At 36.9% G+C, this 25,240-nt stretch overlaps 1 protein-coding gene across 1 annotated transcript in view; it reads left to right on the top strand.

Annotated features, from left to right (window-relative positions):
* The window catches only part of ELP4 (elongator acetyltransferase complex subunit 4), a 242,931-nt gene that overhangs the window by 88,386 nt on the left and 129,305 nt on the right, over positions 1–25,240 (top strand). The window contains 2 exon segments of the mRNA XM_043969894.1: positions 13,242–13,350; positions 16,178–16,284. Of these exon segments, the coding sequence (XP_043825829.1) occupies positions 13,242–13,350; positions 16,178–16,284 (216 nt within the window).

The raw sequence follows: 25,240 nt of genomic DNA, 5'->3' as shown, positions 1-25,240 counted from the left end.
AGCTGAAAGTGAGTTTGGGTTTGAGACAGCCCTTGCTAGAAGAGACAGGGAGATTACCCATTTTTCTCTTTCCCTATTCCCTTGTCCTTGACGTTATTAATTTCACCTTTGCTGTGTATTTTATTCCCATTAATAAAACCTGATTTGTTTGTGGAAAAGAGGCTGTTAGGCTCCTTTCTTATTGGCCTGGGAGAAATAACTAAAAAGGCAGTTCGGAGGGGAGGAAGTTGTGGACCTAGAGGTCCCTCATTATTTTCTGAACCCCAGTATTACAGCAAGCCACCCAATTAACTCTCCACATATTAAATTTGGCCCCAACACTGCATTTACCACCTGGAATCAATAGAATGCCATTCAGAAACCACATACCAGGATTGAGCCAAAAGAACAGGAAAACAACAGCTATCCCTTGTAGAGTCCAAAAAGTCACAGAAAAGTACCAGACCACAAAAGAGAGGAGCTTCTTTATTCTGAGCAACCTGGAAAGATATAAACAATAGAGCGCTCCAATGTTCTTTCTCTTTTAAAGAAAGGCAGTGACAAAGTTAGTCTGTGTCTTTGGTGTGAGGGAGTCTAGAGGGCCAGTGCCAGAAACACAGTCAGGAGGCCAAGTTAAACCCTGACAGCATCATGATGTTATAAAGAGAAGGGTTCACATGCCTTCCATCTTGATTCTTCTCTAGCATGACCAATTCAGAGGAATAGAGAAGGCCAGGATTCCAGTGTGGAGCAGTAACTGATACTGTAGGGGCAGGATGGAGTGATTGACTAAGGTAGACCTAGCTGCTACAATAGCAGCAGCAACTTAAAAGAGAAAGTGGAAGATCTGGGAATGAATACCTGAAGAACAGGAGACTTCAGGGGAGAGAGCTCTAAACAGTCAAGACTCATTATTGAAGTAGTTGTTGAATGCAAGAGAAGAGACTTAAATTCAGGATGCTTGAAAAAAGTATTCCATAATTTACAATGTGATAGTAATGTCACTGTGAAGCCTTATCTATGACATAAAGCATTCCCATGTTAAAAGTGCACAGAACATTCATATTTCTTCTGTTTGTAGAGCAGCCAATCAGCATTCTTACTTTAGTTGTTAATGTTCTGTCAGGCTTGTACAGTAATGATTAGTTACCCTTTATTGTATTTTTGGCATTCTTCCCATGTTTAATTTCATTGTAGGCAAGTAACACATAGTTAAGGAAATTGTAAAGAGGAGAAAAAGTTAAGATGGGGAAAATAATGGCATAGGTTCACTGTTAACCCATTGTTACAATAGAATAAGACAAGTAGAGCAAACAAGAATGATTTTAAAATCTTAATCTGGAATAATCTGCATGTACCTCAAACCTTGGCTTTTTTGTTTGTTTAGGGTTAGCAATCACTTACTTGCAGGGTAATATAGAAGAAAAAACAAGCATATTTTGAAATAAATATATAGAAACTATTCCAAGTGTCATTAAGAAAAAAAATTAATTGAAAAATTATATATGTTATTAATGTCTTAAAATGTGTTCACTCCAAAAAACAAACTAAAAAACTTTGCTCCTGATGAAAAGTATGACAAAAATTACTTATTTTCTCCCTACAGTATTTTAGCCATCTGCTCAGATATGTTGTGTTAAAAACCTGTGTGGAAATGATTAAACTTAATACAACCTTCGTTAAACACTGAACTCAGGAGTGAACTGTCATTAGGAAGAGCAAAACTACTGAAGGCTCCCTATATCCTGTATTACTCCGTTCCCAGAGTCCTGCTGTGTAGTTGTTCCACTCGCCAAGAAGCCTGTTAAAGAGCCCCCGAGAGCATGTGTACGGCCCTCCATGTTGATAGTTAATTGGTGAGGATGGCGAGATGAGAGGACAGCCGAACATGTGGTCTCTCAGACTTGAGCAGTAGACAGACCTTTAGTTATAATAACAGCAGCTGCTCACATTCTCACAACCCAACCTTTCAGAACTCTGTTATACAGGGATGTAGTGGGTAGTTTGTTTTGTTATTGGTGGTGGTGGTGAGTTGTTGTTATTTCTGTTTTAAGGAAATGGTATTTCTGATAAAATAGTCCCTTCACATATCTACACATTGATTTATTCGTAATTTCAGGAGAATGCTAGCTTGTGTTCACTTTTAAGACTTTGTGCGAAATTTTAATAATTTACACATTGAAAGAAAAGTTATGATTATATTTCTCAGCCCCAGTATCCCAAGTCTTTTCCTATCCGGTAACAGCGAACAGACGATTCTTGCAATGGCCCTGACTTTTTAATGAGTTTGGGGTTTTTTTGCAAGATGATAACTTTGAGACAGATAATCAGTACGCTATTTAACCTCCACACTTGGCAAGCCCTGAAAAAAATAAAATAAGTCTGCGTGGTGAAGAGTCTAGCTTCTAATTAGCTGACCAATGTGTTTTCCATTTCCAGATTAAAGCAGAAATCTTCCATCTGCTTTTCTTTTTTTTCACTTCTATTTCAGCAGCCTTTAAGAGGAACATTGGTTATTTAAGTCTCTCAGTTCTTTTAAGGGATTTCCAGGTAAGAAATTTGTGCTTAAGAAAAAAATGGTGGTCACCCAATAACTTTCATTTAACTTTTTAGGAAATATAAAATGCACTGCTTTCTCGACTGGAGGATATGATTTAATTGGCAAAGGTAAAAAAGAAATAAAAATAAAACTTGCCTACTTCATACATTTTATTCACACAATGTGCGATAAGTTTTATTTGATTGATATTTTATATTAATTAAAAGTCCTATCTGAGACTATAGCTACAAAAACCGCAATTAAAATCATTAAGAAGAGGCTACTTTTCTACTCTGTTCTTTCTAATTTTCTCATTTTAAGTTTTCTCTTTCAAAAACAATTACTTTTTTATTATTGTGGATTATTCAGGGCTTCAAAAGACTGAAAATCAATGTGATTTTTAATGCAAATGCAACTTAAATTTCCCTTATAAGTTTGAATTCAGACATTGTCGTAATGAAAACTTACTTGCTATCACATAGATGAAATAATGCCAACTATTAACAAAATTCTAAAAATCTTCAACATTTTTATATATTAACTTTGTTTACAACATGTCAGTGTTGGCCTAAAATTAGGGTTAGTTTCAAATCTAAAAAGGGCCCATAGCAGTCAAGGATTTGAACCTGATGCTAGTTTAGTGCATAAGTTATTATCATAAAATCCCCACGCTTTGCAACAGTTCAGTCTATGTTGATTTGATCATCTTTCTTAAGTCATGAATCAGCCTCAGTGGAGAGCACTGTTACCTATCAGTATCAGCCAGTTTATGCCAAGGGAAGTTAATTGAGTAAGGTAAAGTCAATAAGAAATAGATTGTTGTAGTTCCCCTTCAAAGTCAAATAAAGTGTACATATTTAAATGGATGGGTTAGGAAATTGATCTACAATATTACTATACTGGGGCTTTGGATCCATTGAAGAAGTAAATGTGTTACAGTACACTTCAGTGTAGGTAGGGGTACTCAGAAAACAGCCCTTTTCATATCCATAGACCTCTGTGTTCATGCTGAGTATTTTAGCAGCTAAACTTAAGTCAAGCAATAAACTGCTTTAGAACCTACCACTAATGTGGGATTGTGAGATATGGACTCCTATGGGCTTGTGAATTTCTCTCAGTGTGAAATCTTTTATTCTTAAAAAAAAAAAAAAAGAACTAAAAGTAATTGCACAGTGAAGAGCTAACATACTTTTGTGAGTTCACAACTATAAAATGTTCAATTACATTTTTGATTTAGTTGAAGATGTGAGCATTATTGTAGGAAATGTAACAATGTCACATCATCAGATATTTTAAATGCTCTTTTTTTTCTATGGACTTGAAGTAGAAATTTTAATGATGAAATTTCTAGATTTAATCTCTTGCTATTTACTAATAAGTGCTTGTAAAAAAAAATCATGCCAGTATTTGGGATTACAGATTCCATTGATTTCTAACCAACCTGTGCTTATCCCAGTCTTCTTTATAATCCTGTAGGTGTTGTCCGCTACCAAAAACACATATAACTATTGACAGTGTCTTAGAGAGCATTAGAAAAAAAAAAAATTGTTTAAAAACTTGAACCTTTTTCCATTAAACCTACCTAGCCCTTTTTAAATGTTTTCTTTGCCTTTTTATCTGGTTTGTGAATGTTTAGAATTACTATGGAGCTCTGATAAGACTGTGTAAATTGTCTACACTTTTATTTTTTAATTAAGTCTTACCAGTATTTATCTGTAACTTTTCTTTTATAGTTTTGAGTCCTGTGAGTCTTTAAGTCTTTCTTTCTACCTGATTTATCTTTCTTTTCAAAATAAAAATGTTAATTTAAAGTTATTTTGTTTTAATCATGCATAAGTTTAAATGTTTATTCATTTCATAAGTTCATGTAATTTAATTTATATTCTTGGTCAAATTTATTTCGAACTTTGTAGAAAGATAATATCCAAATAGACACTCTGAATATAAAAACACAAGAATGAAAATGGCATTGTTAATATGATTCTGATAGCAAGTTATTTTTTAAGTTACCTTTAAAATATTAGCCCAAAGTAATATATAATATAAATTCAAATACTCCATAAAAACAAAACCAAGAAATAACTACTATAACTTAAGACACTTTTCTTAGTCCAGTCAGAGAATATTTTATCAGACTATAACAAATAAAAGTAAATATTTTTAATCTATTCTTTTGTTTCTTTTAATGTAGCTTTAACATGATTGTTGTTGTTATCATTAGCTGAAGTATCATTAAGGCCCAAAGTTTTCAAGTGTAAATAGTCAAATGTCCCATCACAGTATGGAAATAGAGTCATCTGTTTGGGCATATGGAATCTTTGGCTGCTGGACCACATACATAGTCTTTATAATGCCCAGTGTCCAGGCATGGTGGACACAACTGTTCTGGAAGCAAAAGGGAGGAGGGACCCATGTATTCATTCACTTTATTCAAACAGGGTTAAGTAACCAATATCTGTAGCAACAGAGAGACTAAACATAGATATATAGGGACATATATATTGATTTACCATAGATATATGTATTTCTGATTTATTATCTTGAAGTAATTTTTTACTATATAGTAAAAACTACGACCCTTTTAAAATGTTCTTTATTTTAAAAACTTTATAGAATTGCCGGGGTAGGGTTTTCCATCTTAAGTGGCATAATTTCTTTAGGGAAATCTAGGGCTAAAGTGTTACCTATCAATATATGTGGTTGCACATTTACATTTAAATCTTTGGAGATATATTTTTCCTTCAAAGTAAGACTATCCCTGATGCATGATTGTAAAAAATATTATTTCCACAACTTTTGTAACTGCTGGTATTATCAATGCTATTCAAGTTATTATATCAGATCTTATGTTCTGCCTTTATGCTTTAGGTCTTCTCTATTAATTACATTATTATTGTTATATAAAGAGTTGTTGCATTTTTAATGATGTTTTTATGCCCTATGTAGTTAAGCTTTAATGCTGGGGGGAGATGGGGAAGACAGATTAAATTAGCCTTGTAACCTCTTTCTCTTCCAGACTGATAATGGAAAATAAAAGCTCTTAGCCACAAAATGTAACACTTGGAATTAATATTTAATTAGACCAGCAAATTGTACACTGTGGCTGAAAGCTTCCAAAGAGTTGTTAGTGCCACAATTGACCTACAAGTTTAATAATAACTCACTTCTAGAAGCAAGTGCCAGTTCAGCATAGTGGAGCCACTGTAAGAAAGTCCTGTGAGATTAAAATCAGCAAACCAAATGGCAGGCGAGGATTCCTGGGATGGAGCCTTCTGGAAGGCTGGGAGCTGGAGTGTCTTTTCAGCCAGGATTCAGAGGAGAACAGTGGGGGAAAAAGCTGATCCCTCCTGTTCTGGGAGCTTCTGGTGATAGGCCAGAATCTAGGAACAGATTTTTACTAAATGTTTTTGCTGCAGCTATTAACTTACATCACAAATCAAATAACGAATAATTTTTTGCTGTAAAATTTAGCAAGTTTTTGTATAAACATCAGCTCCAAATTCCCTACACATTAGTACATAATGTCTGCAAACTCACATCATTAGGTCATTAGATAGGTTTGGCGCTGTACATCTCTTCTGTTTTGCTCTGACATGCTGTTTTCTTGTATCCTGTATAGTTGATTTATTTGGTTCATTTCTATATTATTTCATTATGGTGCATTATATTAAGCCTGAGCAAGAATGTATAAAACATAGAGTTCTACAATATTTTCCTTCCTGGAAATATATATTAAGGAAATAATTCAGAGCTGACTTTTTAGTTTTTAAAGGGATTGGTATTTTAAGAGTAGAATTAGATTTGCACATGTTTATTATGCAATTAAATTACAAGATAAATAATTGGACCCCTGGTGAAGCATTGGAGCCTATAGCTCTGACAAATTATTCTAGTAAAATATAGGGCACTGTGAGTTCAAAAATGTACAAACATATAGTAACAGCCTGAGAATGGAATACTCTACATTATTTATTGGGTTATGTAGTAAATAATTAAAGAAAAGCAAGTCATTAGTTAAAAATTAAAGCAGGTGAGGGACTTGCCAGCAGAGGGAGCAGTCCTGTCTTCCATCAGGTTCCCATCATTTTCCCACCTGCCTCAGCATTTTTCCCAGCCAGTCTCCCATCTGGACCTGGCTTTGTCAGCCTGCTCTTAATGACAGGCTATAATTTTATACTCAATATGGGTTGATCGTAAGCTGATTTTAAACTTTAGTGTCTTTAACCTGCCACTGCATCACAAACATCAGCTAGACACTCCTTGGTCTGCTGGGATATCAGCAGTTGTTTGGCCAGACCAGGTTGGGTTCTCGGGCATCCGTGAACTGTGTTTTTCAGGTTTCAAGAAGAAGATGGTAGGCAACAGATTCTGACTTGCTAAACCCTATGGCTTTATCAAGTTTTTAAAACTAAAAAAAAAAAAAAAGGCTCCTTAAATTTAATTTGTGTTCCCTAGAAAAACTGAGATCATTTTCATGAACTGTACCTAAAAGCTTTGTAGAGTTTGAGAATATGCATTTCAAATGAACTGTTGCAATTTTGACTGTCACCTCGTTTTATTCATTCTATCTATTGATTGGTTACAATATAGGTTTACTTGGATAAAGCCCTAAGCATATTATGTAGCCATCATGAATTAGGCAGTAGCCAGTGATCATCTTAATTTCTTAAAATGGTTCACTCTTTGTGCTTGTTAAATGCATGTTCAGAATTTTTATGGTTTATTTCAACTGCTTCTAATATTTAAGTAGAAGACTTACCAAGGATCATAGTCACAGATTTAGAGCTAGGAGGTACCTTAGAGATCACTGAAGAAATTGAGACTTATTGAGGTGTTATTGATTGATTGATTGATTGATTGACTTGTTCCATGAACACACAGCTGGTTAGTTTGAGGCAGAATCCAAACCCAGGTCTTCTTGACTCTAAACTCCAATGTTCCAGTGCTCTACCCATTGCACTTAGCAGGTTCTCCTTGCAAGAAATAAGAATGTCGTGTATAGTCTGTGCATTGTTGGTACCCTGACTCTTTCATCAAAATGAAAGTTTGTTCTAAATGATTTAAAATACAATATACTTGAAATTACTTTACAAAAAGTGACCCAAAAGTCTGTATACCATGGTTTGAAATCCCAAATTATTGAACAATACACACAGAAGGTAGGGATCAGTGTCTTATATATCTAGTCATCTTGTTACTTGTGCAATTCATTTTGCATGTGCATGAAATGAAGATTCTACCATCATTAACTTAGCAGAATAATGCAGAAGGGACCTTTCAATTCATCCTTCACTTGAAGTCCAAGTACAAGTCTTTGAACTTCTGAGGATTAGAAAGAAGACCAAAGCTATTTTCTTGGAGTTAGTTTTAAATTTTTTTTTTCAGATATGGAGAGATGATCAAGAAAATCTAAAGTTGACTTTTGAATTACAGAAGGTTCCAGAATTTAAATTAGCATTCTTTGACTTTGAAACTATTTGACCTCTAAGGTCTCTTTTTTTAAGGTCCTGTGATCAAAATGTTGAACCTGGGAACATTCATTTTCTTAATCAAACACTGTCACCAATTTAATGTAATTACTTGTCGCTAATTTCATAGATGATGCAATCTTTGACCTTAAAAACAAAAACGTTTTAGTATAATTTGTTGTATGAAGCTTTCTAGCTTTATGATCTCGCTTTCTAGATCTATGATTGAAATGTAGAATCTGGGAATTTTTTTTCTTAATCAAGTACTGCCACCATTTTAATGTAATTGTTTATTACTAGTTTCATAGATGATACAATTATATTCAATCTTAAAAATAAAAGTAATTAAATATAGTTTGTACTTTTTGTAATTACTACTTGTAAAGATACATAGTTATAACAACCATATTTTAATAATTTCAGAATTGTGAGCAAATTCATCCCTACCTCCTTTTTGTAAATAACTATTTGGTAGAATAAAAAACTAATTGATAGCAGTTATAAACTGTGTGTGTGTGGGGGGGATTGTGAAGAAAATTTAAAAACCAGTATAAATTAATTGTATCGTTCAAGAGCCAAAAATGAAAATATTTTAAAAGTAAATAAATTACTTTTAAATAGAGATAATCAAACACCTGATCAGATACCTTTCAGTGTTTTTTAATCCTTTTATCTAGGCATTTCAGATGTTACATGGATATTATGAATTCTGAGTATTTTCATGTATCTTTTAGTTTTCAAAAAAATGGCCTTATATATTTCAGCCGTTGGCTATACTCATCTTGCTGTTTTTATGAGCCTTAATTACATGCAATATTATATACTAAGTCAATAGATTCAAGACTTCTTTAAGTATCAGCTTAAACATGTACCCTTGACATGTACCCAAAGAGCCAGTATCATTTTTTCCACTGCATTCATTCAACCACACTTTCCATCTACTCAGTTGCCTCTCTTTCTTGAGATTCTCTTTAGGGTTATAATATTGTTTGATACTTTCAAATTTGGGAACCGTGTCTTTCATATTGTTTTGATTGCTGCCTCCACTCAAAATTGAGTGCAAAGTGAGCAACCATGGGGTTTGTTCTAGCCAAGGCTTCGCATATGTGCATTATGCTAATTGGCTAATTCCTTTCAAGCTCCATGATGATTAAGTTAGTATGGGTTAATTAATTTTTGATACTGCTATTGCAATATTCCTTGGCAGTACACTTTGCTTTGATATAATGTATCTTATACTATTGGGCACTTCATGGCGTAAGCAATGAAAGTGAGGTAGATATGGAGGGTTTGAGCTCTTCTGCTTGACTTTGATTTTGGATGGAAGATGAAAATGGAAGAGACAACATGATTTAGCATGTTAATCTCTACTACATGATTGTGAATACTTCTGAAAGTACATATTAGGCTTTTTAGTGATGTAAGTGGCAAACAATACACAATTCATCTCCTTTATTTCAAAATTGGCTCAGCAGATTTTGTTAAGAGGCCTTTAAAATAATCTACTTTCTGCAAAACCAAAGGAGAAACACTAAGAAGCAAAAACACCAACACGTCAGTCAAGGGCAAAAGTAGAACCACTGCAGGAGGTCCAATTGAATCAGCTTCTACCTTTGCAACAGTATCATAAGTTTTAATTTAAGTAATTCATATAAAATTACAATGCAACTGGGAACTTTAAGATGTTTTTTATGCAATTTAAAACAATGCCTTTCGTAGCTGCCAAAAAACCCCTCTTAAAACTGCTGGCCACTGGCTCTCTCCTCTTCTGGCTTCCCTCCTAGCCATGTCTTGGCTGCTTTCCAGAACTGCCAACTTTCACTGAGTAGCTGGATGGAGATTTGTATGGAGCAAGAGGGATTTTGGAGCTCTGATAGATTTTCAAGTCCAGATGGGCAAAGATGATGAGCGGCAGTATGTGCTACGTATGTTGGTGATGTCAGCATGCCTTGCATATACTGCCACCATCAAAGTAATGTACTGATATTAACCGAGGCTGAATGCCCTGTCACTAGACATTGCATATTGGAAAGTGTAAATTTTACAAATTTACTGTGAATAATTATGTTCATTCTCTGTGTCCGAGGATGCACCATAGAATCGGATCCCTCACTTTCTTAAGATTAAAGCATTTTGCCTAATGATATAAGACTGAGGTAACTGGAATGCGAGTGAACACAAAATGGAGCTTCAGGCTCTAAGGCCTGTGCATAAAGCACCCTGCTGAATCTCTTCCAACACATGGGATTGTTAGGACAGTTCATGGTTGGTGCTGCATTCTCCATAACGTGTATGAGCCGGTTTTTATGCTTTCCACTTTTTAAAACTGGTAGCTTTGGATTCTTTTTTCAATCAAAAAGCCATTTAGCGTGGTTATAATTACTATTATTATTTAAAGACCATTAAAATGGAAGAAGTTTAAGATGAAATTAAGTGGACAAGCGCATGCGTTGTGCTTTTTATGAATAAAAGTATTGGGTCCTTGAGGCATAAAAGCAACTTGTTTAACACAATCTTTAGAAGTTCTTTATAATGCTCATTCTCCTACAGAAATATGCTTTTTGGTCCTGGATCAAACTGGAGGAATGGGCGAGTTTATAGCAAAAATAAAGGTTAACTTGGTCAGAAAACCAAGCAGGTTATAACCATATGTAATTTCCGAACTCCGTACCATGTAGTCATCCTCCTGATAGCTTGTACAACTCTCCCATTCAAAGCGGTTTACTGCACAATTTAAACAAACTGTCTACTAAAATTAGCATGCAGAGAGCAGTAAGAGTCACTGTTAAATATAAGTCCTTTAATGTTAATGGTTTGTTCTTACTCTTTCACTTCATGCAAATGTCTACAACAGAACTTCGTTTGTTGTTAATAGCTAGGTGGTAAGCCTGTGTGAGTCAAAAATGAAACAATGAGATACAGCTACCAACTTCCTAGGGATGTGGGGACCCATAGATAGATAGCACTTCATGCTGCCAAAGCCTTGAGCAGTTAGTGTTCACTTGTTTCTTCTCCAGACTGGCTACTAGATTTCTTTCTTCAGTGTTTCCAAATATTATTCTAGGAGATTCTAGAATTTTAAAATAATAATAATGACAGCCAGCTATTATGGAAATAATTGGTGAAAAATAATATGTACCAGAGAGAAAGTGACCCTCTTTAGCTAAATAGAGAAATAGGTGTGCCAATCTGAATCCTTCTAATGAGATGGAAGAAATAAATATGCAGAGATTTTATAACAGTCACATGTAGACATATCTTCTGTAATGCTCTTTTAGAGTTATGATTGAAAATGTGATGACTTATGAGACTTAAATCCCAGTTAGAGTCCAGCTAAACTATTTCTTTTATCCCTACAGTTTCCAACATTCAGATCCTAAACTAGGCCTACTTATTTCCAAATAAACGATAGTAGAGCTGACATTTTTTATTAAGAAATTTGTCAGGACATTAACAAATGTTCATCTGCAATCCATGACAGTGGAACTCATCCTACTTGAGCTTATCCCAAAAATGAGGGCTGAAGAAGTGATGAGCGCCTGCTGGTTGTCATTCCTTATCTCCCACTTGTTCTCACCCTCCATTACTGACCCACCCCCACCCCAACATTGTTCAATACTAAGCACAATGAATCATTTTCAAGTTGACTCACTGTGAACTGTCTCCCAGCTGTTGGAATGTCTGGCAGACATTTTTGTTTGGGTGAAGAATAACTGGCTGAAACCCAACCTGGATGAGTTTGATATAGTGGTCTTTGGCTAAAGAAATGTTGAAAAGGATGTGTATTTAGTGTATGAAGACACTGTTATTCTGGAGTGGGATTATCTCCTATGGGAAATAGATGGAAATAAGTAATCAATCTGGGTTCTTTTCTCACCATTAGATGGAAAACTGCCTCTAAAGAAGATATGCACACATACACACACAAACATATATTCCCAAGTCTAAATTGTGCTAGTTTTTTTTTTTTTGCTTCTTCCTCAGGTTTGATTTTTTTATTTTATTTTGTTTTTTTCTAGACGTTTTCAAAAGACAAATTGCCTTGTGAAAAATCCCATAAGCCACATGTAGTGTAGGTAGGCAAGTGATTTCAGTATATACCTTGGTCATATTTGGTCCTTCATTGTATATGGAAACACTATAGGATCTGTTCAATTTTCCTGATTATTTGAATTTATATTCTTTTATTCAATGATCATTTTAAAACTATTAAGTCTAATCCTAACTGGTTAGTCAACTAGCACTTACTAGTATTCACTAGGTACTAATTACTGTGATAAGCTCTAAGATACAGAGTGACTAAGATACAAAGAAAGAGAGAAGACATTTGGGACCAGTGTTTGTAATGGGGACTTCATAAAATCGTAAAATCAAACTTAGATCAAACTTTTCAGAGTAAACAACGTGCCCAAGACATTCTCATACATAACATTTTTCTGGTCTAATCCCTGTCACAATCCAAAAGTTGTTCCCAGTCTTGATGTTATTTAGTTGGGTGAGTTATCGAGGCTCTCCAAGGCTGATATTTACATTCAGACAGACATAGAATTTTGAACATTTTCAGAACCATTGCTGCTCCACAAATGGATGTACTCTTGGAATTTACCTTCCAATTATTTATGACACAGTTCCATGTTGTAGTAACAGGACTTAGTATTGGCATTGATGATAATGCTGTATTTTGGTACAGTTGGTGTTGCCTCAAGAGGAACAAACCGTAGATTCTGTGTTGGCGTTATGTTGGTTGCTCACCTTCTTTGCTTTGTCTTCGTAGTTGACCCAATTGCCAAGTGGCAGCATCTGGAGACAGGGCAGGAGACTCAATAGCCCAACAAGACCTGTAGCCTCTTAGCCTAAGCCTTCAGGGTTTCTTCTTTTCCAAAGCAAGACCTCAGCTGTTGCAGGCCTAGGAGCCCATCCCAGCTGACAGGTGGCAGGGAGACCCCTGTCTGCTACTCCCTTGATTCCTGTTTTCTGCCAATCCCCCAAGAGGCAGTGGGTGAAGCTGCCTAGGAAGCAAGAAGCTCTAAAGACGAGCACAGCCTTGACCTAAAGACAGCAGAAAAACCAGTTCCTGTGCACTGCTGAGACCAGTCTTGCTTCCTATAGTGACAGTTCTATGCAAGCATTCTACTTTATTTCTCCATTTTTTTTTCCTGTTTTACTCCAGTCTTTCGATAATAAATAAAATCATATTGTATGAATGTTGCTTATATTTGTAAAATACCAAAGTAGTAATTTTCCATGTTTTACAGAATAAAGCAATTATTCCACGTGTTAGAAACTTGTCGGATACAGTAGTTGGTCTTGAATCATTTCTCGGTTCTGAGGGAGAAGCCAATTCTCTATATAAGGATTTCCATGGTAAGTACCATTCTTTAGTACTTGGCAGCATCTTGTCGAATTGTCCTAGCTGTGGTGCACCAGCATTGGATTTCATTTCAAATGTACTTCTTTACTGGTACCTCCTTTTGGACTAGTCCTGAGTTAGGTTATTTTTCAGCAAAGTGCATTAAGGCTGCAAAAGAAACATGGCACCTCCTTGCATGTTGTCAAGGCCTATTACTAAGGCGCGGCTCAGTCCGATGTACATCTTACCAGACAGGCTCTGGGGAATTCACATGTAGAAGAGATTTGGCAATGATTTGAACAGGGAGCTAAAATTGCAGTGAAATCAATAGTTTTCATCCTCCTGCTTCCAAACTGAAGTAATAACATGTATGTGGAAGTGAATAAATTGGATACATGTTTATATATATTTAAAATTTATTATCCACAAAATTTGCTTATCTTGGTAGTTTTTCTTTTCACTTGCAAAAATGTTGTTTGTCACAAACCATCTCTTTTGTTAAATAAATTCAAAATAACTTTGGCCCCCACAGATTAGTTTCTGGGTTTTAATTGATTTGTTCCTATGCTTGTCGTTAGTCATTTGGTAACCATATTTTCTGAAGTTTAAAAAAAAAAAGATTCTTTTAGGAGAACTGCCAAAAGACTAGAAGATATGCGTGGCTCCCATCTAAAATGGATACAGAAAACCGTGAATAGCAAACAGTTCTTTAGCTAATCCAGAATGGTGCTCTGAGTGTGCATAAATTACTGATGTGATGATTGTGGCAGTCAGAGCTGTGGTCCCATGGAAACCTCCTCTTGCTCAGCGGCTGACTGCAGCTCATTGGAAGGAAGCCTGCTAGAAGCTTCTGAGACGGTGGCCCAGCTCCCCACCCACCCTGGCCTTTGCAAGAAATTCAGTAGAGACAATAAGAAGAACACTAAAGACAGCAGACTCCAGCTGTACTTTCTAAAGTCAGCATCCCCGCTCTGCCATCAGTTTGCCCTGGCCTTCCAATAGCTACTTGAAGAAATGAGCTGGGAACAAAACCTGCTCCAGGCAAAGTAATTACTTGCCCCCTGATCACGCGCTTGTGTCAGAGCTTCTTGTGTGACATGTCCACGTTGACACCCTTTGGATCTATCCTTAGAACTAATACTTCTTATGAGGAGAGGAGGATTGTAAAGTTATTTCCTGAAAGACTTTTTTTAATGCAAGGGATTTTTTTCATATTCTTTGAAAACATTCTTGTCAAATGTTGTTGAGGTTTTTGTAGTGTTTTTTTTGCCCATCCATTGTAATATAACCATTCAAGGCCTTAAGGTTTAAGTGATAATGACGCCATTTTTGGTATTTAAGAAGTCTAACAGGCTGTTATTAAAATTGTGTTCAAAGTTAATTTGGTCTGCTCTTTGCTGCATATTGGGTAGTCCAGGCTGAAGATTAGGCTGGGCTCTGCTCCTCAGAGTTTTCAGCTGAAGTTATTCATTTCACTCTGCAAGAAATTCAGATGCAGTACTCCCTGGCCAAACAGCTCAGTAGGAAAAGGGCCAGAGGTCAGAATAAGTAACAGTCAAATAAAAGGATGACGACCAGGCGATTTTATTCCAATGAATTTGCCTATTGAGTAGGTCTGAAATGTTGCCAACAGCACTTTTTAGCTTTGGAACTAAGGGGTGTGTCTGCCCAAATCTTACCTCTCAGCTAGATGGGTGTGTGTGTGTGTGTGTGTGTGTGTGTGTGTGTGTGTGTGTGTGTGTGTGTGTGTGTGTGTGTTTCCAAATAAGAAATCCCCCCCCAAAAAAAAGCCATTTATTTTGCTTGACGATATTTCTTCCATAGATGCACATAGTGCATTTGAAAGTTAGTGAAGTATACTATACAGCACATTCCCCATCCTAAGCCCTAAAACAAACTGAAATGTCTAAACGCTGCTTTAAAAAAATGTATATTATAGCAAGTGCTCTCTCATCAGATTTCTTGTCTAATCTACTGTGGTTTGGAATTTGCTTCTCCCCTGCTTAGAGTTCTGAAGTCTTGGAATGAAGACTGGTAAATAGGGAATAAGCTAAGGCAGAGAAAAGTTAGTAAAGAACATTCCTAGGTTTTCATCTGTGGAAAATGACCCTTGAAGGGTTGTTCAGAAACTACATTAAGCTGCACTAAAACCATCCAGTGTCCTTGTCAGAAAAAATCAGCTTGAGTTACCGTTGACAAGAGAGGGCAGAGCCCGCAGTGTGCCCAGTGCTGCTATAAAGCTCCTCGCAGCTCCAGAGAGGTCTGACGTGCTGGAGAGACGTGGGTCTTGGGATGGCATCGGGGTTCATGCTCTATCCTCCAGTGTGTTCTGAAATGTCATTTGCTACCCCAGTTTGTTCAAGTCATTAATAAGGTGCACGGTGAACTACTTTTCATTAGCGCTTCCCCGGTTATCAGTCACCCCCAAGCCTTGTTTTGCCGGCTGCTTACTGGTGCATTTAATAAAATAAAGATCACTCAGTGGTGCAGTGGGCAGCAGGCAAGGTGATAGCCGTGTTTGCTTACTGTAAATACAAGCGGAAATCACACACAAACCGGCTGTAGTTTTGACAAGTATTAAGATCCCTCTTTACATCTGTACTTCTGTACCGAAGTGCAATTAGTTTTCCTCGCACAAGGATTTCTGTTTATCTTATTCTGCTTGATTACTTGAGTATAATCGCACCGTTTGCTTCACTGCTCCTGGTAGTAAGCTCCAGTTTAAAAAGGGGAGGATGCGTGTGTAAATATACAGAATTCTGCTGTCAGACTCTCTAATTTATGCATCCGATGACAGCGTGTTCTCAATTTTTTTTTTCCTTTTAATTTCCTTTCTGCAAGGTTTGATTCACATACACCAGATCCCCCGGCTCAATAGCCTGATTGGCGATGTGTCCGACACGAAGGACCTTGCTTTCAAACTCCAAAGGAAGGTCTTCACCATTGAGGTAAGAGACAGAAGCCCCTCTGCTTCCGTGTACTCTGAAAGGAAGTAGGATCTCTGATCTTTATGCAATTGTAGGGAATACTTTGCATATCTCTCTCTCTTTTTTTTGGAGGGGGGTGGATTTCTGAACCCTTTTGGTAAGAGTTTTTGTCTTATTTTTGCTCTGTAAAAATGTTTTTAATTTTACTATACGGTACCAGACAAAATTAAATTTTTGTTTTAAATGTGTAAGGAAAAAAGCCGTAAACTTTGATAATAAATGTAACCTGCTTGCTTCCAAAGATATCAGAAGAAATTTTCATTAAACATGAATGATTCACCCTTGCTTGTGGGTGGGAAAGTAGCTCCTTGCTGTTGGCCTCATAGGGAGGTTTTCATTTGTGAGAGATGCACCTCCGGGGCTGCTGGGCTCAGGGAGGAGAGGACATCAGCATTTGGAAACCCCTTTTCTTCCCTGTTACTGAAGTCACCTCTAGCTCCTCTGTGGCATTTTAAATGTATCGTTTACACTCGTGTCCTTAAGTAAATTTTAAATTTAAACTTTTCTCACAGTGATTTTTACGTAGGCAGTCCTTCCTGACGGAAGGCCGTAATAGAAAAGATTTATTTCAACCTAATCGAGCAAAGAGCAATAGAATATAGAACTATTAAGCTATATTTACCGATGAAATAAAGACTCCAGAGACCAGCTAGACAGCATGGTGAGTGTGATGTGACAGTTATCAGTATACTGGGTGCTATTTTTTCCCCTTTTTTTAACAAAGACATAAAACAGCCAAGCAGCCCTGACAAACCATTTTGTTTAATCTCTTTTCAAATGAAAAGCTTTTAAGCAGGCCACTTGTCTTAACTGCTTGAAACCATAAAAAGGGAGAATTGCCACCAATAAATTAGCATATTTTTTACTTCATCACCAAATGATGGTCAATGTGGCTTGGCACTGCTTTGGTGTTTGGGACTTCACCCTTAAGTGACCACTTTGGCCCTTCTTTGACCCTCTGGCCTCTTTAGCTGGCCACTTGATAAGGTAACTTAATGGTTCTCTCTCTTTTTCTCTTTCCCTTCACATTTGCAAGTAGCACTAACCTATAAATCATTGTAAGGGCCCTATCAAGTGACAAATTAAGGTGCCCTCCTCCTAATTAATGGTCATCAATGTCCTTAATTATCTAATCCTATTGAGAGCAGTTAATAGTTAATCAGGCAGCCAATTCTTTAAGCAGGTCATCTCTGCATGAGAGCTAGAAGTTTCTCATCTGAGGATATTCCCTTCAAAAGCCACTTAAAGCCAAATGGAGACCGTAGAAATAGTGATTCCTCTGCTAATTTGTTTCACTTCTCAAAAGACTCTTGAAATAGAACCCAACACTATAATTGTCCAAGAATTGTTTCACTTCTGATACTTCAAAGATTTGTGCCAGTATATTTATGCAAGTTTTAGGATAAAATTGTAACTTTATTCTAGCATAGAAAATCAGGCTTTATGAATTTCTTTTAAGTTAAATTTATATTTAATAAGATAGATTGATTTTTTTTTCTTAGCATGATCCCAGACCCATAAGATGATTTTTCTGACAGACAAATCTAAGGTTGCTGTTTCCTGTTGCTATAAAAACCTATCCAGGAAGCCCCTTTCAGAGTATTTTAGTGGCCCAGGGACAGAACAATGTGTATGGGGGTGTTCTGAACTCTTTGAAAGAAAGGGGGGAAAAACTATTGTTCTGGAAATAGAGGAAACATTTAGATGATGTCAAGCAACATATTTCAGGTAGGTCTTCCTTCACTTTAGTAAGTTCAGGTCTTGAAGGGAATAAATTTTCTGCAATGGGAGCTGAAGAGGAATCCCAATTATTGTCATTCTACCTCCAATGAATTTGGCTGGGGTAAAGAAGTGGTATTTTAAAAGGAGGCAAACAAACAAATGAAGAACTTTTTTTAAAACGCAAAGGCCAAAATTACATGGGATGCATCAAAATGGCATAGTTAGCACATTTCTAAGAGTCAAATCAGTATCCTTTTTTGTAGTTTGTAATCATATAAAGTACATGAGGTACATCCCAAGTCATTTGTTTATCTACGCCACCATTTTCAACATGGCTATGAAATAAAAATATTCTCATCATTGGTAACTAGTCCAAATAAATATCATCAATAATCATGAAGTACACCTAAGACTAGATTAAATGTCCTAAATATCATGCCAAAGTCACATCTCAAAGGATGACACCAAAATCTTTGTTGAACTCATATTTTTAAAACTGAGGTAGAATTGGTTATGGTTTGAAAGTACATTTCCTAGAGTTATTTTATTGAAAAAAATCATTCAAGTGGCACATTTTTTTTACATGGACTGAGTATAAATCCTCTTTAATTCACAAGCATGCTCTCTAAAAAAACAAGCCCTGCCCCAACCTCTGAAGTCTTCTTAAGTTTGAATCTGTGCTACTCAGTCATGGGCCTGATGCCCTTTCTAATGTGGAATGTTGGATTCAAGGAGGAAGATGGTTTCCTGCTCTCCAGAGTCAGTTATCACACTGGGCTCCTGGGCTAGGATACAACCTCATCCCCAATGTCCCTTAGGGGACAAAATTAAGAGGCAGGGGGAAATGAGATGGCCTAGGATTTTTTAAACACCTTTTCCTCCTTTTTTTGAATCTCTACATCAGCCTGTTCCTGTTTGTCCTTCTATATGTAAAGAACATGAAAAAATGGTGTGATTATGTCACTCTCCTTTGTATGAGAGTGATTTTCACCAGGTCTTTCCTTTCTTTGGAATATAAGCTCCCGGAGGGCAGAGCCTTGGCCCTTCTCTCCTGTACCCTCCACACCGTGCCTTCCACAAACAGATGCCTAATCAATGTTCACTGAACATATATTTTGGCAGCAGCCACTTGAAGAACTGGCATTCCTTAAGCATTGACTTTGTGCCTAAAGGCTGTGTTTTGGGGATACCGAGGAGCAGCAAAAACCTGCCTTCAACCAGTTTTCTGGATAGTTTGAAGCTAGGAGGGGAGTCTTTTTTTATTGTTTTGAACTAGGAAGATATGGCCTGGTGTTCTCTCAAGCTCAAGTTGAAAAGTCTGTTGGAATGTAATACTCTCTATTCTCCAGCATTGTGTCAACCAGCATTCTCTAGAGTGATGATAATTTATGTTCCTAATGATACCAAGTAACTGGGAATGCTTCGATGAACATTTGGAGTACAAAAATGTCGAAAGCCATGCAACCCAAGGACTTAGGCCTTCTGCATTTCCACCCAATGATGGTAGACCCATATGCTCAGCTTGTAAACCTAAAACTTACACCATTGAGGAAATAGTTTGACTTAGAAGTTCCTATGTCTGTATTTGCTGATGATTCTCTACTTTAACTATTAGTATAGACCAATGTGACTATGAGGAAAGGACTTTGGAAACCTTAAAATGCTATAAAAATGTGAGACAATTATGTTGCTCCCCTAAGAAAATGAAATGGGATTTTAAAAGACATTTTAGCTTCTACTTAGCCAATTTTGGACTATTCCTGTATTTTCATTTGCAAATATCATTCAACCAGGCTTTATTCCTGACTACTATCATGACCATTTTCAAGATCCCAGATTAACACATTCTACAGGTATCCCTTCCACATCACAGCTTTCCCTATCATACTTTCAATACATCACAGGTCAGCATAAGAAATTAAATGGGAATTTGGGGAGAGTTTTATGGAAGCAGCAGACAACCTAGGAAAAGTTTAGAAACTCAGAAATGCATAAAATCTATGTATAGTATTATATAACATCAACATATTTTATCTTCTAATACCATAATAATTCAAAGGGAGGGCCAGAAAATTTTAAATGGATTTTTCAGATCACAAGGGCACCAGCAACCCTACCCCCCAGCAATGTGGAAGGTATAACTGTAGTAGTTTAAAATTTACACATCTCCACTCAAGTATTACTCCAAGGCCTCATGGCATGGAGTTCTAATTCCATCAAGTTCTACCAGGACAAAACCCTTTGAGTACAGGGAGAGACCAGAACGTACAGTGAACAAGCCTGCAAGCTTTTATTGAGTGTCTACTATGCACCAGGCACTGCGCTAAGCACCTCGGATACAAAGACAAGCCCACAGAATGATTGTGTCCTTGCCAGGCTAGCTAAAGGCAGAGGTGCCTGCCACCATTCTGAGATCCTAACACTAGATTGTGTGTAGAAAAGTAAATGACACGGTGTGGGGATATGAATAGATAAGACATTACCATGTGCGTTTAAACCAGGAGTGAGAATAGTAACCAGTACATAAGGTATAAAATATAAGGGTTTGTCAGCACAACTGAAGCATGAGGGGATTCCAGGAGTGGCTAAGCAAAGCCTTAGCTAAGTGTCAGAGGTTGTGAAACATAAATTGACACCAGCTAAGAAAGCCTCACTTGATATTCATGTGGCATCAAAAAGAGATTCTATCCTATCAATGAACAAGTAGTTGTTGAATTGCTGTTATAATGAAGACATCTAGGTAGCACAGTGGATAGTGTGCTGGACCTGCAGTCAGGAAGACCTGAGTTCAAATTGGACTCAGCCACTTTCTGGCTGTGTGATCCTGTTCATATCATTTAACTTCTGTTTGCCTTAACCCACTGGAGAAGGAAATGGCAAACCACTCCAGTATCCTTGTCAAGAAAACCCCATAGATAGTATTGCTCCACAGTCACAAAGAGTCAGATACCACTGAAACAACAACAGTTGTTCCAGTGTCCCTACATAATAGAAATGATCCTGAAGATTTTTCCTTGTCCTCCCTACCCCTCCTTCTCCCACACCTGATCTCACCATTAGTGCCTTCCCTTGAGATCACCTTACAGTCACATTGCCTATATCCTGTGTGCACAAAGTTATCTATATTTGTTCACCATTAGAATATGAACTCCTTGAGGACAGGGAACAACATATTGTTGCTTTTTTTGTGTGTATCCCTAGTGCTTAGCATGGTTCTTGGTATTTTAATAAATGCTTCTTCTGATTGATTGATATTAATGTAAATAGTAGAATGAATCATCATTGTAGTAATGATGTAATACACTCTGGTCATATTCAGCCTCTTTCTTTCTTTCTTTCTTTCTTTCTTTCTTTCTTTCTTTCTTTCTTTCTTTCTTTCTTTCTTTCTTTCTTTCTTTCTTTCTTTCTTTCTTTCTTTCTTTCTTTCTTTCTTTCTTTCTTTCTTTCTTTCTTTCTTTCTTTTGGTGAGGCAATTGGAATTAAGTGACTTGCCCAGGGTCACACAGCCAGTAAGTGTCAAATGTCTGAGGCCGGATTTGAACTAACTGCCCCCCATATTCAGCCATTTTCAATGATGAAATGTTTACCTTTCTATATACTCTAGCAGACCAACAGGGAGGATAACCAGCATTTCAGTGTCTTTCAAATATTCTTGGTGTGGTCCATGAGCAAGCTTTACTAATTCTGCCATTTTTTTAAAACCCAAATGGAAAGAAGATAGAGAATGACTAGTTTGTGGGTATGTTTACAAAAGAGTTGACATAGGGTAAGGAAGAGCAAGAGAGGCCACAGGTGCGTCACTGCCCCAAAAGTTTGGAAAATATTACAGTAAAGTATCCTTTACCTGCAAGGGAATGAATTTAACACATGGTGGTGGAAAAGGAGGATGGAAAAGGACATGATCAAGCAACAGATATTTAATGGGCACTTCTGTTATGTGCCTGGCACTCTGCTAGGCTCTAGATGGTATTTTAATTATTTATCTAAGTCATTTTAGATGTGAAAGTCACTATTTTTGTCAAAAGTCAACCAAACTCAAAGTTACTGAGTGATGATCATAATCTTAAGCTTTTCTATAGTTTTATATTTTAATATATCACTTATTCTGTTACCACTTGTAATACTTTTATTCTCAATTGGTTAGGTTAATGTATAAAAAGATGTGCATACTTTGTGATATGGGTACAGTACTGGTGCATAATCTTCCCAGAATTCCTAGTGCTAAGGTTAATAATAGAATGTGTATATTTCACACATCATAGTAGACCTATCAAAAGTGCATACCACCTTAGGGGACACAATTTTGAAGTTGACCTGTCTAATCCTATTTCTTTCTACTTTGGAATCTTAATTAGAAGAGATAAAAAACATCATTTGACTAAATTATTGTCTTGAATCTGTAGCAAAAGGTATAATCCGCAATTGGGCCAATTAGTGTACCCCATAGTTAGCTATGCTGAGGCAGGCAACTTGATTGGATTTGACACCATCCTAGTTCCCACTGATGTTTTGCCAGGTATGACGGTCAGACTTCAAAGAGCTTGAGGCATCAGCAGGGCAAGGTTTGGAGGCCGGCTTAGGTCCGGTGGTTAATCTCCCTGCTAAAACCACAGCAGCTCTCCACCCAAACAAGCTTACACGACACAATCATGCGGTATTAAAGTTTGGGTCGAGTCATGCCAATTTGCCTTTGATTTTCTGATGATTGACTAGAAGATGGCTATATGACTAGACACATACTAAAAGTTTACTGATTAGGTAAGTTCCCCAAATATTTGAAATATTTTTACTTTTTATTTAAACGTTATGACAACCTGCTTTTCCTAATGAAACACCTAAATAGATTATGATATAGGTTCTTTAGAAAGGATAATAATGAATGCTTGCTTTTTCCACTGGAACCCTAAATCCCAATTTCTCAGCTTACCACGTCCCTGTAAGAATTGATTTGTCATTATTATAATAATTCCATAAGGGGAATATGAAAGGAAATTGTCTCTAAAAGGTAAGCTTTTAAAATCTCTTACCTCATTGAGGGGAAAACAATTTTTTCCTAAGTCATTTATGTCCACTTACAATTTTTTAGATAAAGGAAATTTCCTCATAATTATTTTCCACTTAAATGTTGAGTAAAGTGCTGTTCCGCTGATATGATTACATAAGTGTTCCTTTCTTTGCATTCTGATTTGTTGAAATATTGCACTAATAGTGACATGTTTCCATTCTGAGAAGAGCCTGGGGCAGCTTTACTATTATTCCAAGTGATTGAAGCTGCCATCTTGCTGACTTTCCCTTGGGCAGCTTAAGGCCTGTTTGCTTTTGGACTCATTTCACAGGCTTCCTCAGAGTTTTTCTGCCAGGTTTGACAAGATAGTTAAAGTAAAACTATGTCTGTTTAACTATATTTTAGGTCTGTATGTTAATAACCACATAGAATGATTAAACTTATAACTGGGACAGTCAGAGAAATCTGAGCCTGAGAGATATGTATTGTAATGTCATTAGACTGTTTTGTTGCATGTCAGTGGTGGACTGTAGAACAAAGACTAGACTTGAATAGCAGTCTTGGATTCAAGTCCTGCTTTCGGGGCTTGGGTTTTGTGACCAGAGGCAAGTCACTTAATTTCTCTGAGGCTTAGTTTCTTCATCTGCAAAATGGAGATAATGATACTTGTAGTACTTAAGTCATGGGGTTATTGTAAGGATCAGCTTCTTAAAATGTATGTGAAGCACTTTGGAAATCTTAAAGTGCTGTAAAAATACCCTTTATACTTATTTTATGTAAGTGTTTTTCAAACAAATTGTGGTTTTTTGCAAATATAATTCCTAGTGCCCTATTTTTTTAAAAGAACTTGAAATTTTTGCACATTAACAGAGAGTGCCATCCCATAGAAATTCTAGCTATATATTGCATCATTTTGTGAAAATTGCATAGTACATCAATTAGACATTAAAGCCTTCAAAAATATGAGTACTTTTTCACAAATCTATTTTGTTTAGTCAGCTAGTAAGAGAAAACTACATTTTTGTGGTGAGGAACTTGTAGAAATAAGATGAATATGTTGATGCTTTACATACGGGATTTCTCGAAAAGAGTGCCCATAGCCCAGTAAAATGCCACAAAGCCCTTCCCTCTTCATTTTGAGACCAGGTTGCAAGGAAAATGCTAAACAGAAAAGAACCTACATCAGCCTGCCCCCCCCCCCACCTTGGTCTGAGGGTAACTGGTAAATACATAGCGGTCTTCCCTGTGATCCTCGGAGATGATGGTTGTGGTGGTGGTGGTGGTGAGTCAAAAGCCTAATGATCCAGCCTCTGTAGAAGCACCATCACCATCCAGCTTCCCCTGATGTAGTCGACTCAACCAGATCTCCAGTGCGTGTGTCTGTGGATGAGGCTGTCCATTTAGGTGACTGATGGAGGACATCAGAGATGTGGCTCTGACATTCATTAGCTCTGTGTCCTTGGGCTAGCCATTTAACTTGGCTGACCTTTGATTTCCTCACCTGTGAAATGAGGAAATGGGACCTCTGGGGTCCTTTCTTGGCCTAAAGCTACGATCCTGTGAAAAGCATAAACATAGATTAGGATGCCTTGAAGAAGACAAACTGGAGTGTCAATGACTATACCTTGTCTCCCTATAGACAGCTGACTTTTACCTTTTGGTGGCACCCATGGTGCCAGGCACAATAATATACATATTAATGGAGCGTCATTGAATATGGAATTTGTAGGTGTGGTTTAGTCATACGGATAGCACCCAGAATTAAAGAAATTGAAGGTCCTTGCCATCAATTACGTTGGAAAATGTTGCATACCCAAGAGCCAGAAGTTTTGTATTTCCAATCTCCAGTTTGTAATCCTCCAGGCCTGTTCAAAAGATTCTCTGTGAGGAGTTAGATGACAAATTATGTAAAGATATAAAATTATGCTGTAGCATGAATGTAAAAGTCCCTCCAAATTAACAGTCTCTACTAATAAAGAATATTGTAGAAGAAATTTTAATTCAGTCAGTTGTTGTTTACCCTTTATTCCGCAAGGAGCACTGGATTAGAAATCAGAGGACCTAGGTTCAAAGCCCAGAACTTTGCTTTCCATGATTGTGGAATCTTAGGCAAATTACATAGCCTTCCAAGGCCTCAGTTTCCCCATCAGTAAAATGAAGATGGTCTAATTTTAAAATTTCCAAAGTCCC

Source organism: Dromiciops gliroides, chromosome 6 (assembly GCF_019393635.1).
Source record: "Dromiciops gliroides isolate mDroGli1 chromosome 6, mDroGli1.pri, whole genome shotgun sequence".
In the NCBI taxonomy this organism is placed as follows: Eukaryota; Metazoa; Chordata; class Mammalia; order Microbiotheria; family Microbiotheriidae; genus Dromiciops; species Dromiciops gliroides.
The sequence above is the reverse complement of the archived record's forward strand: the minus strand, read 5'-3'. Positions and strand labels throughout refer to the sequence as shown.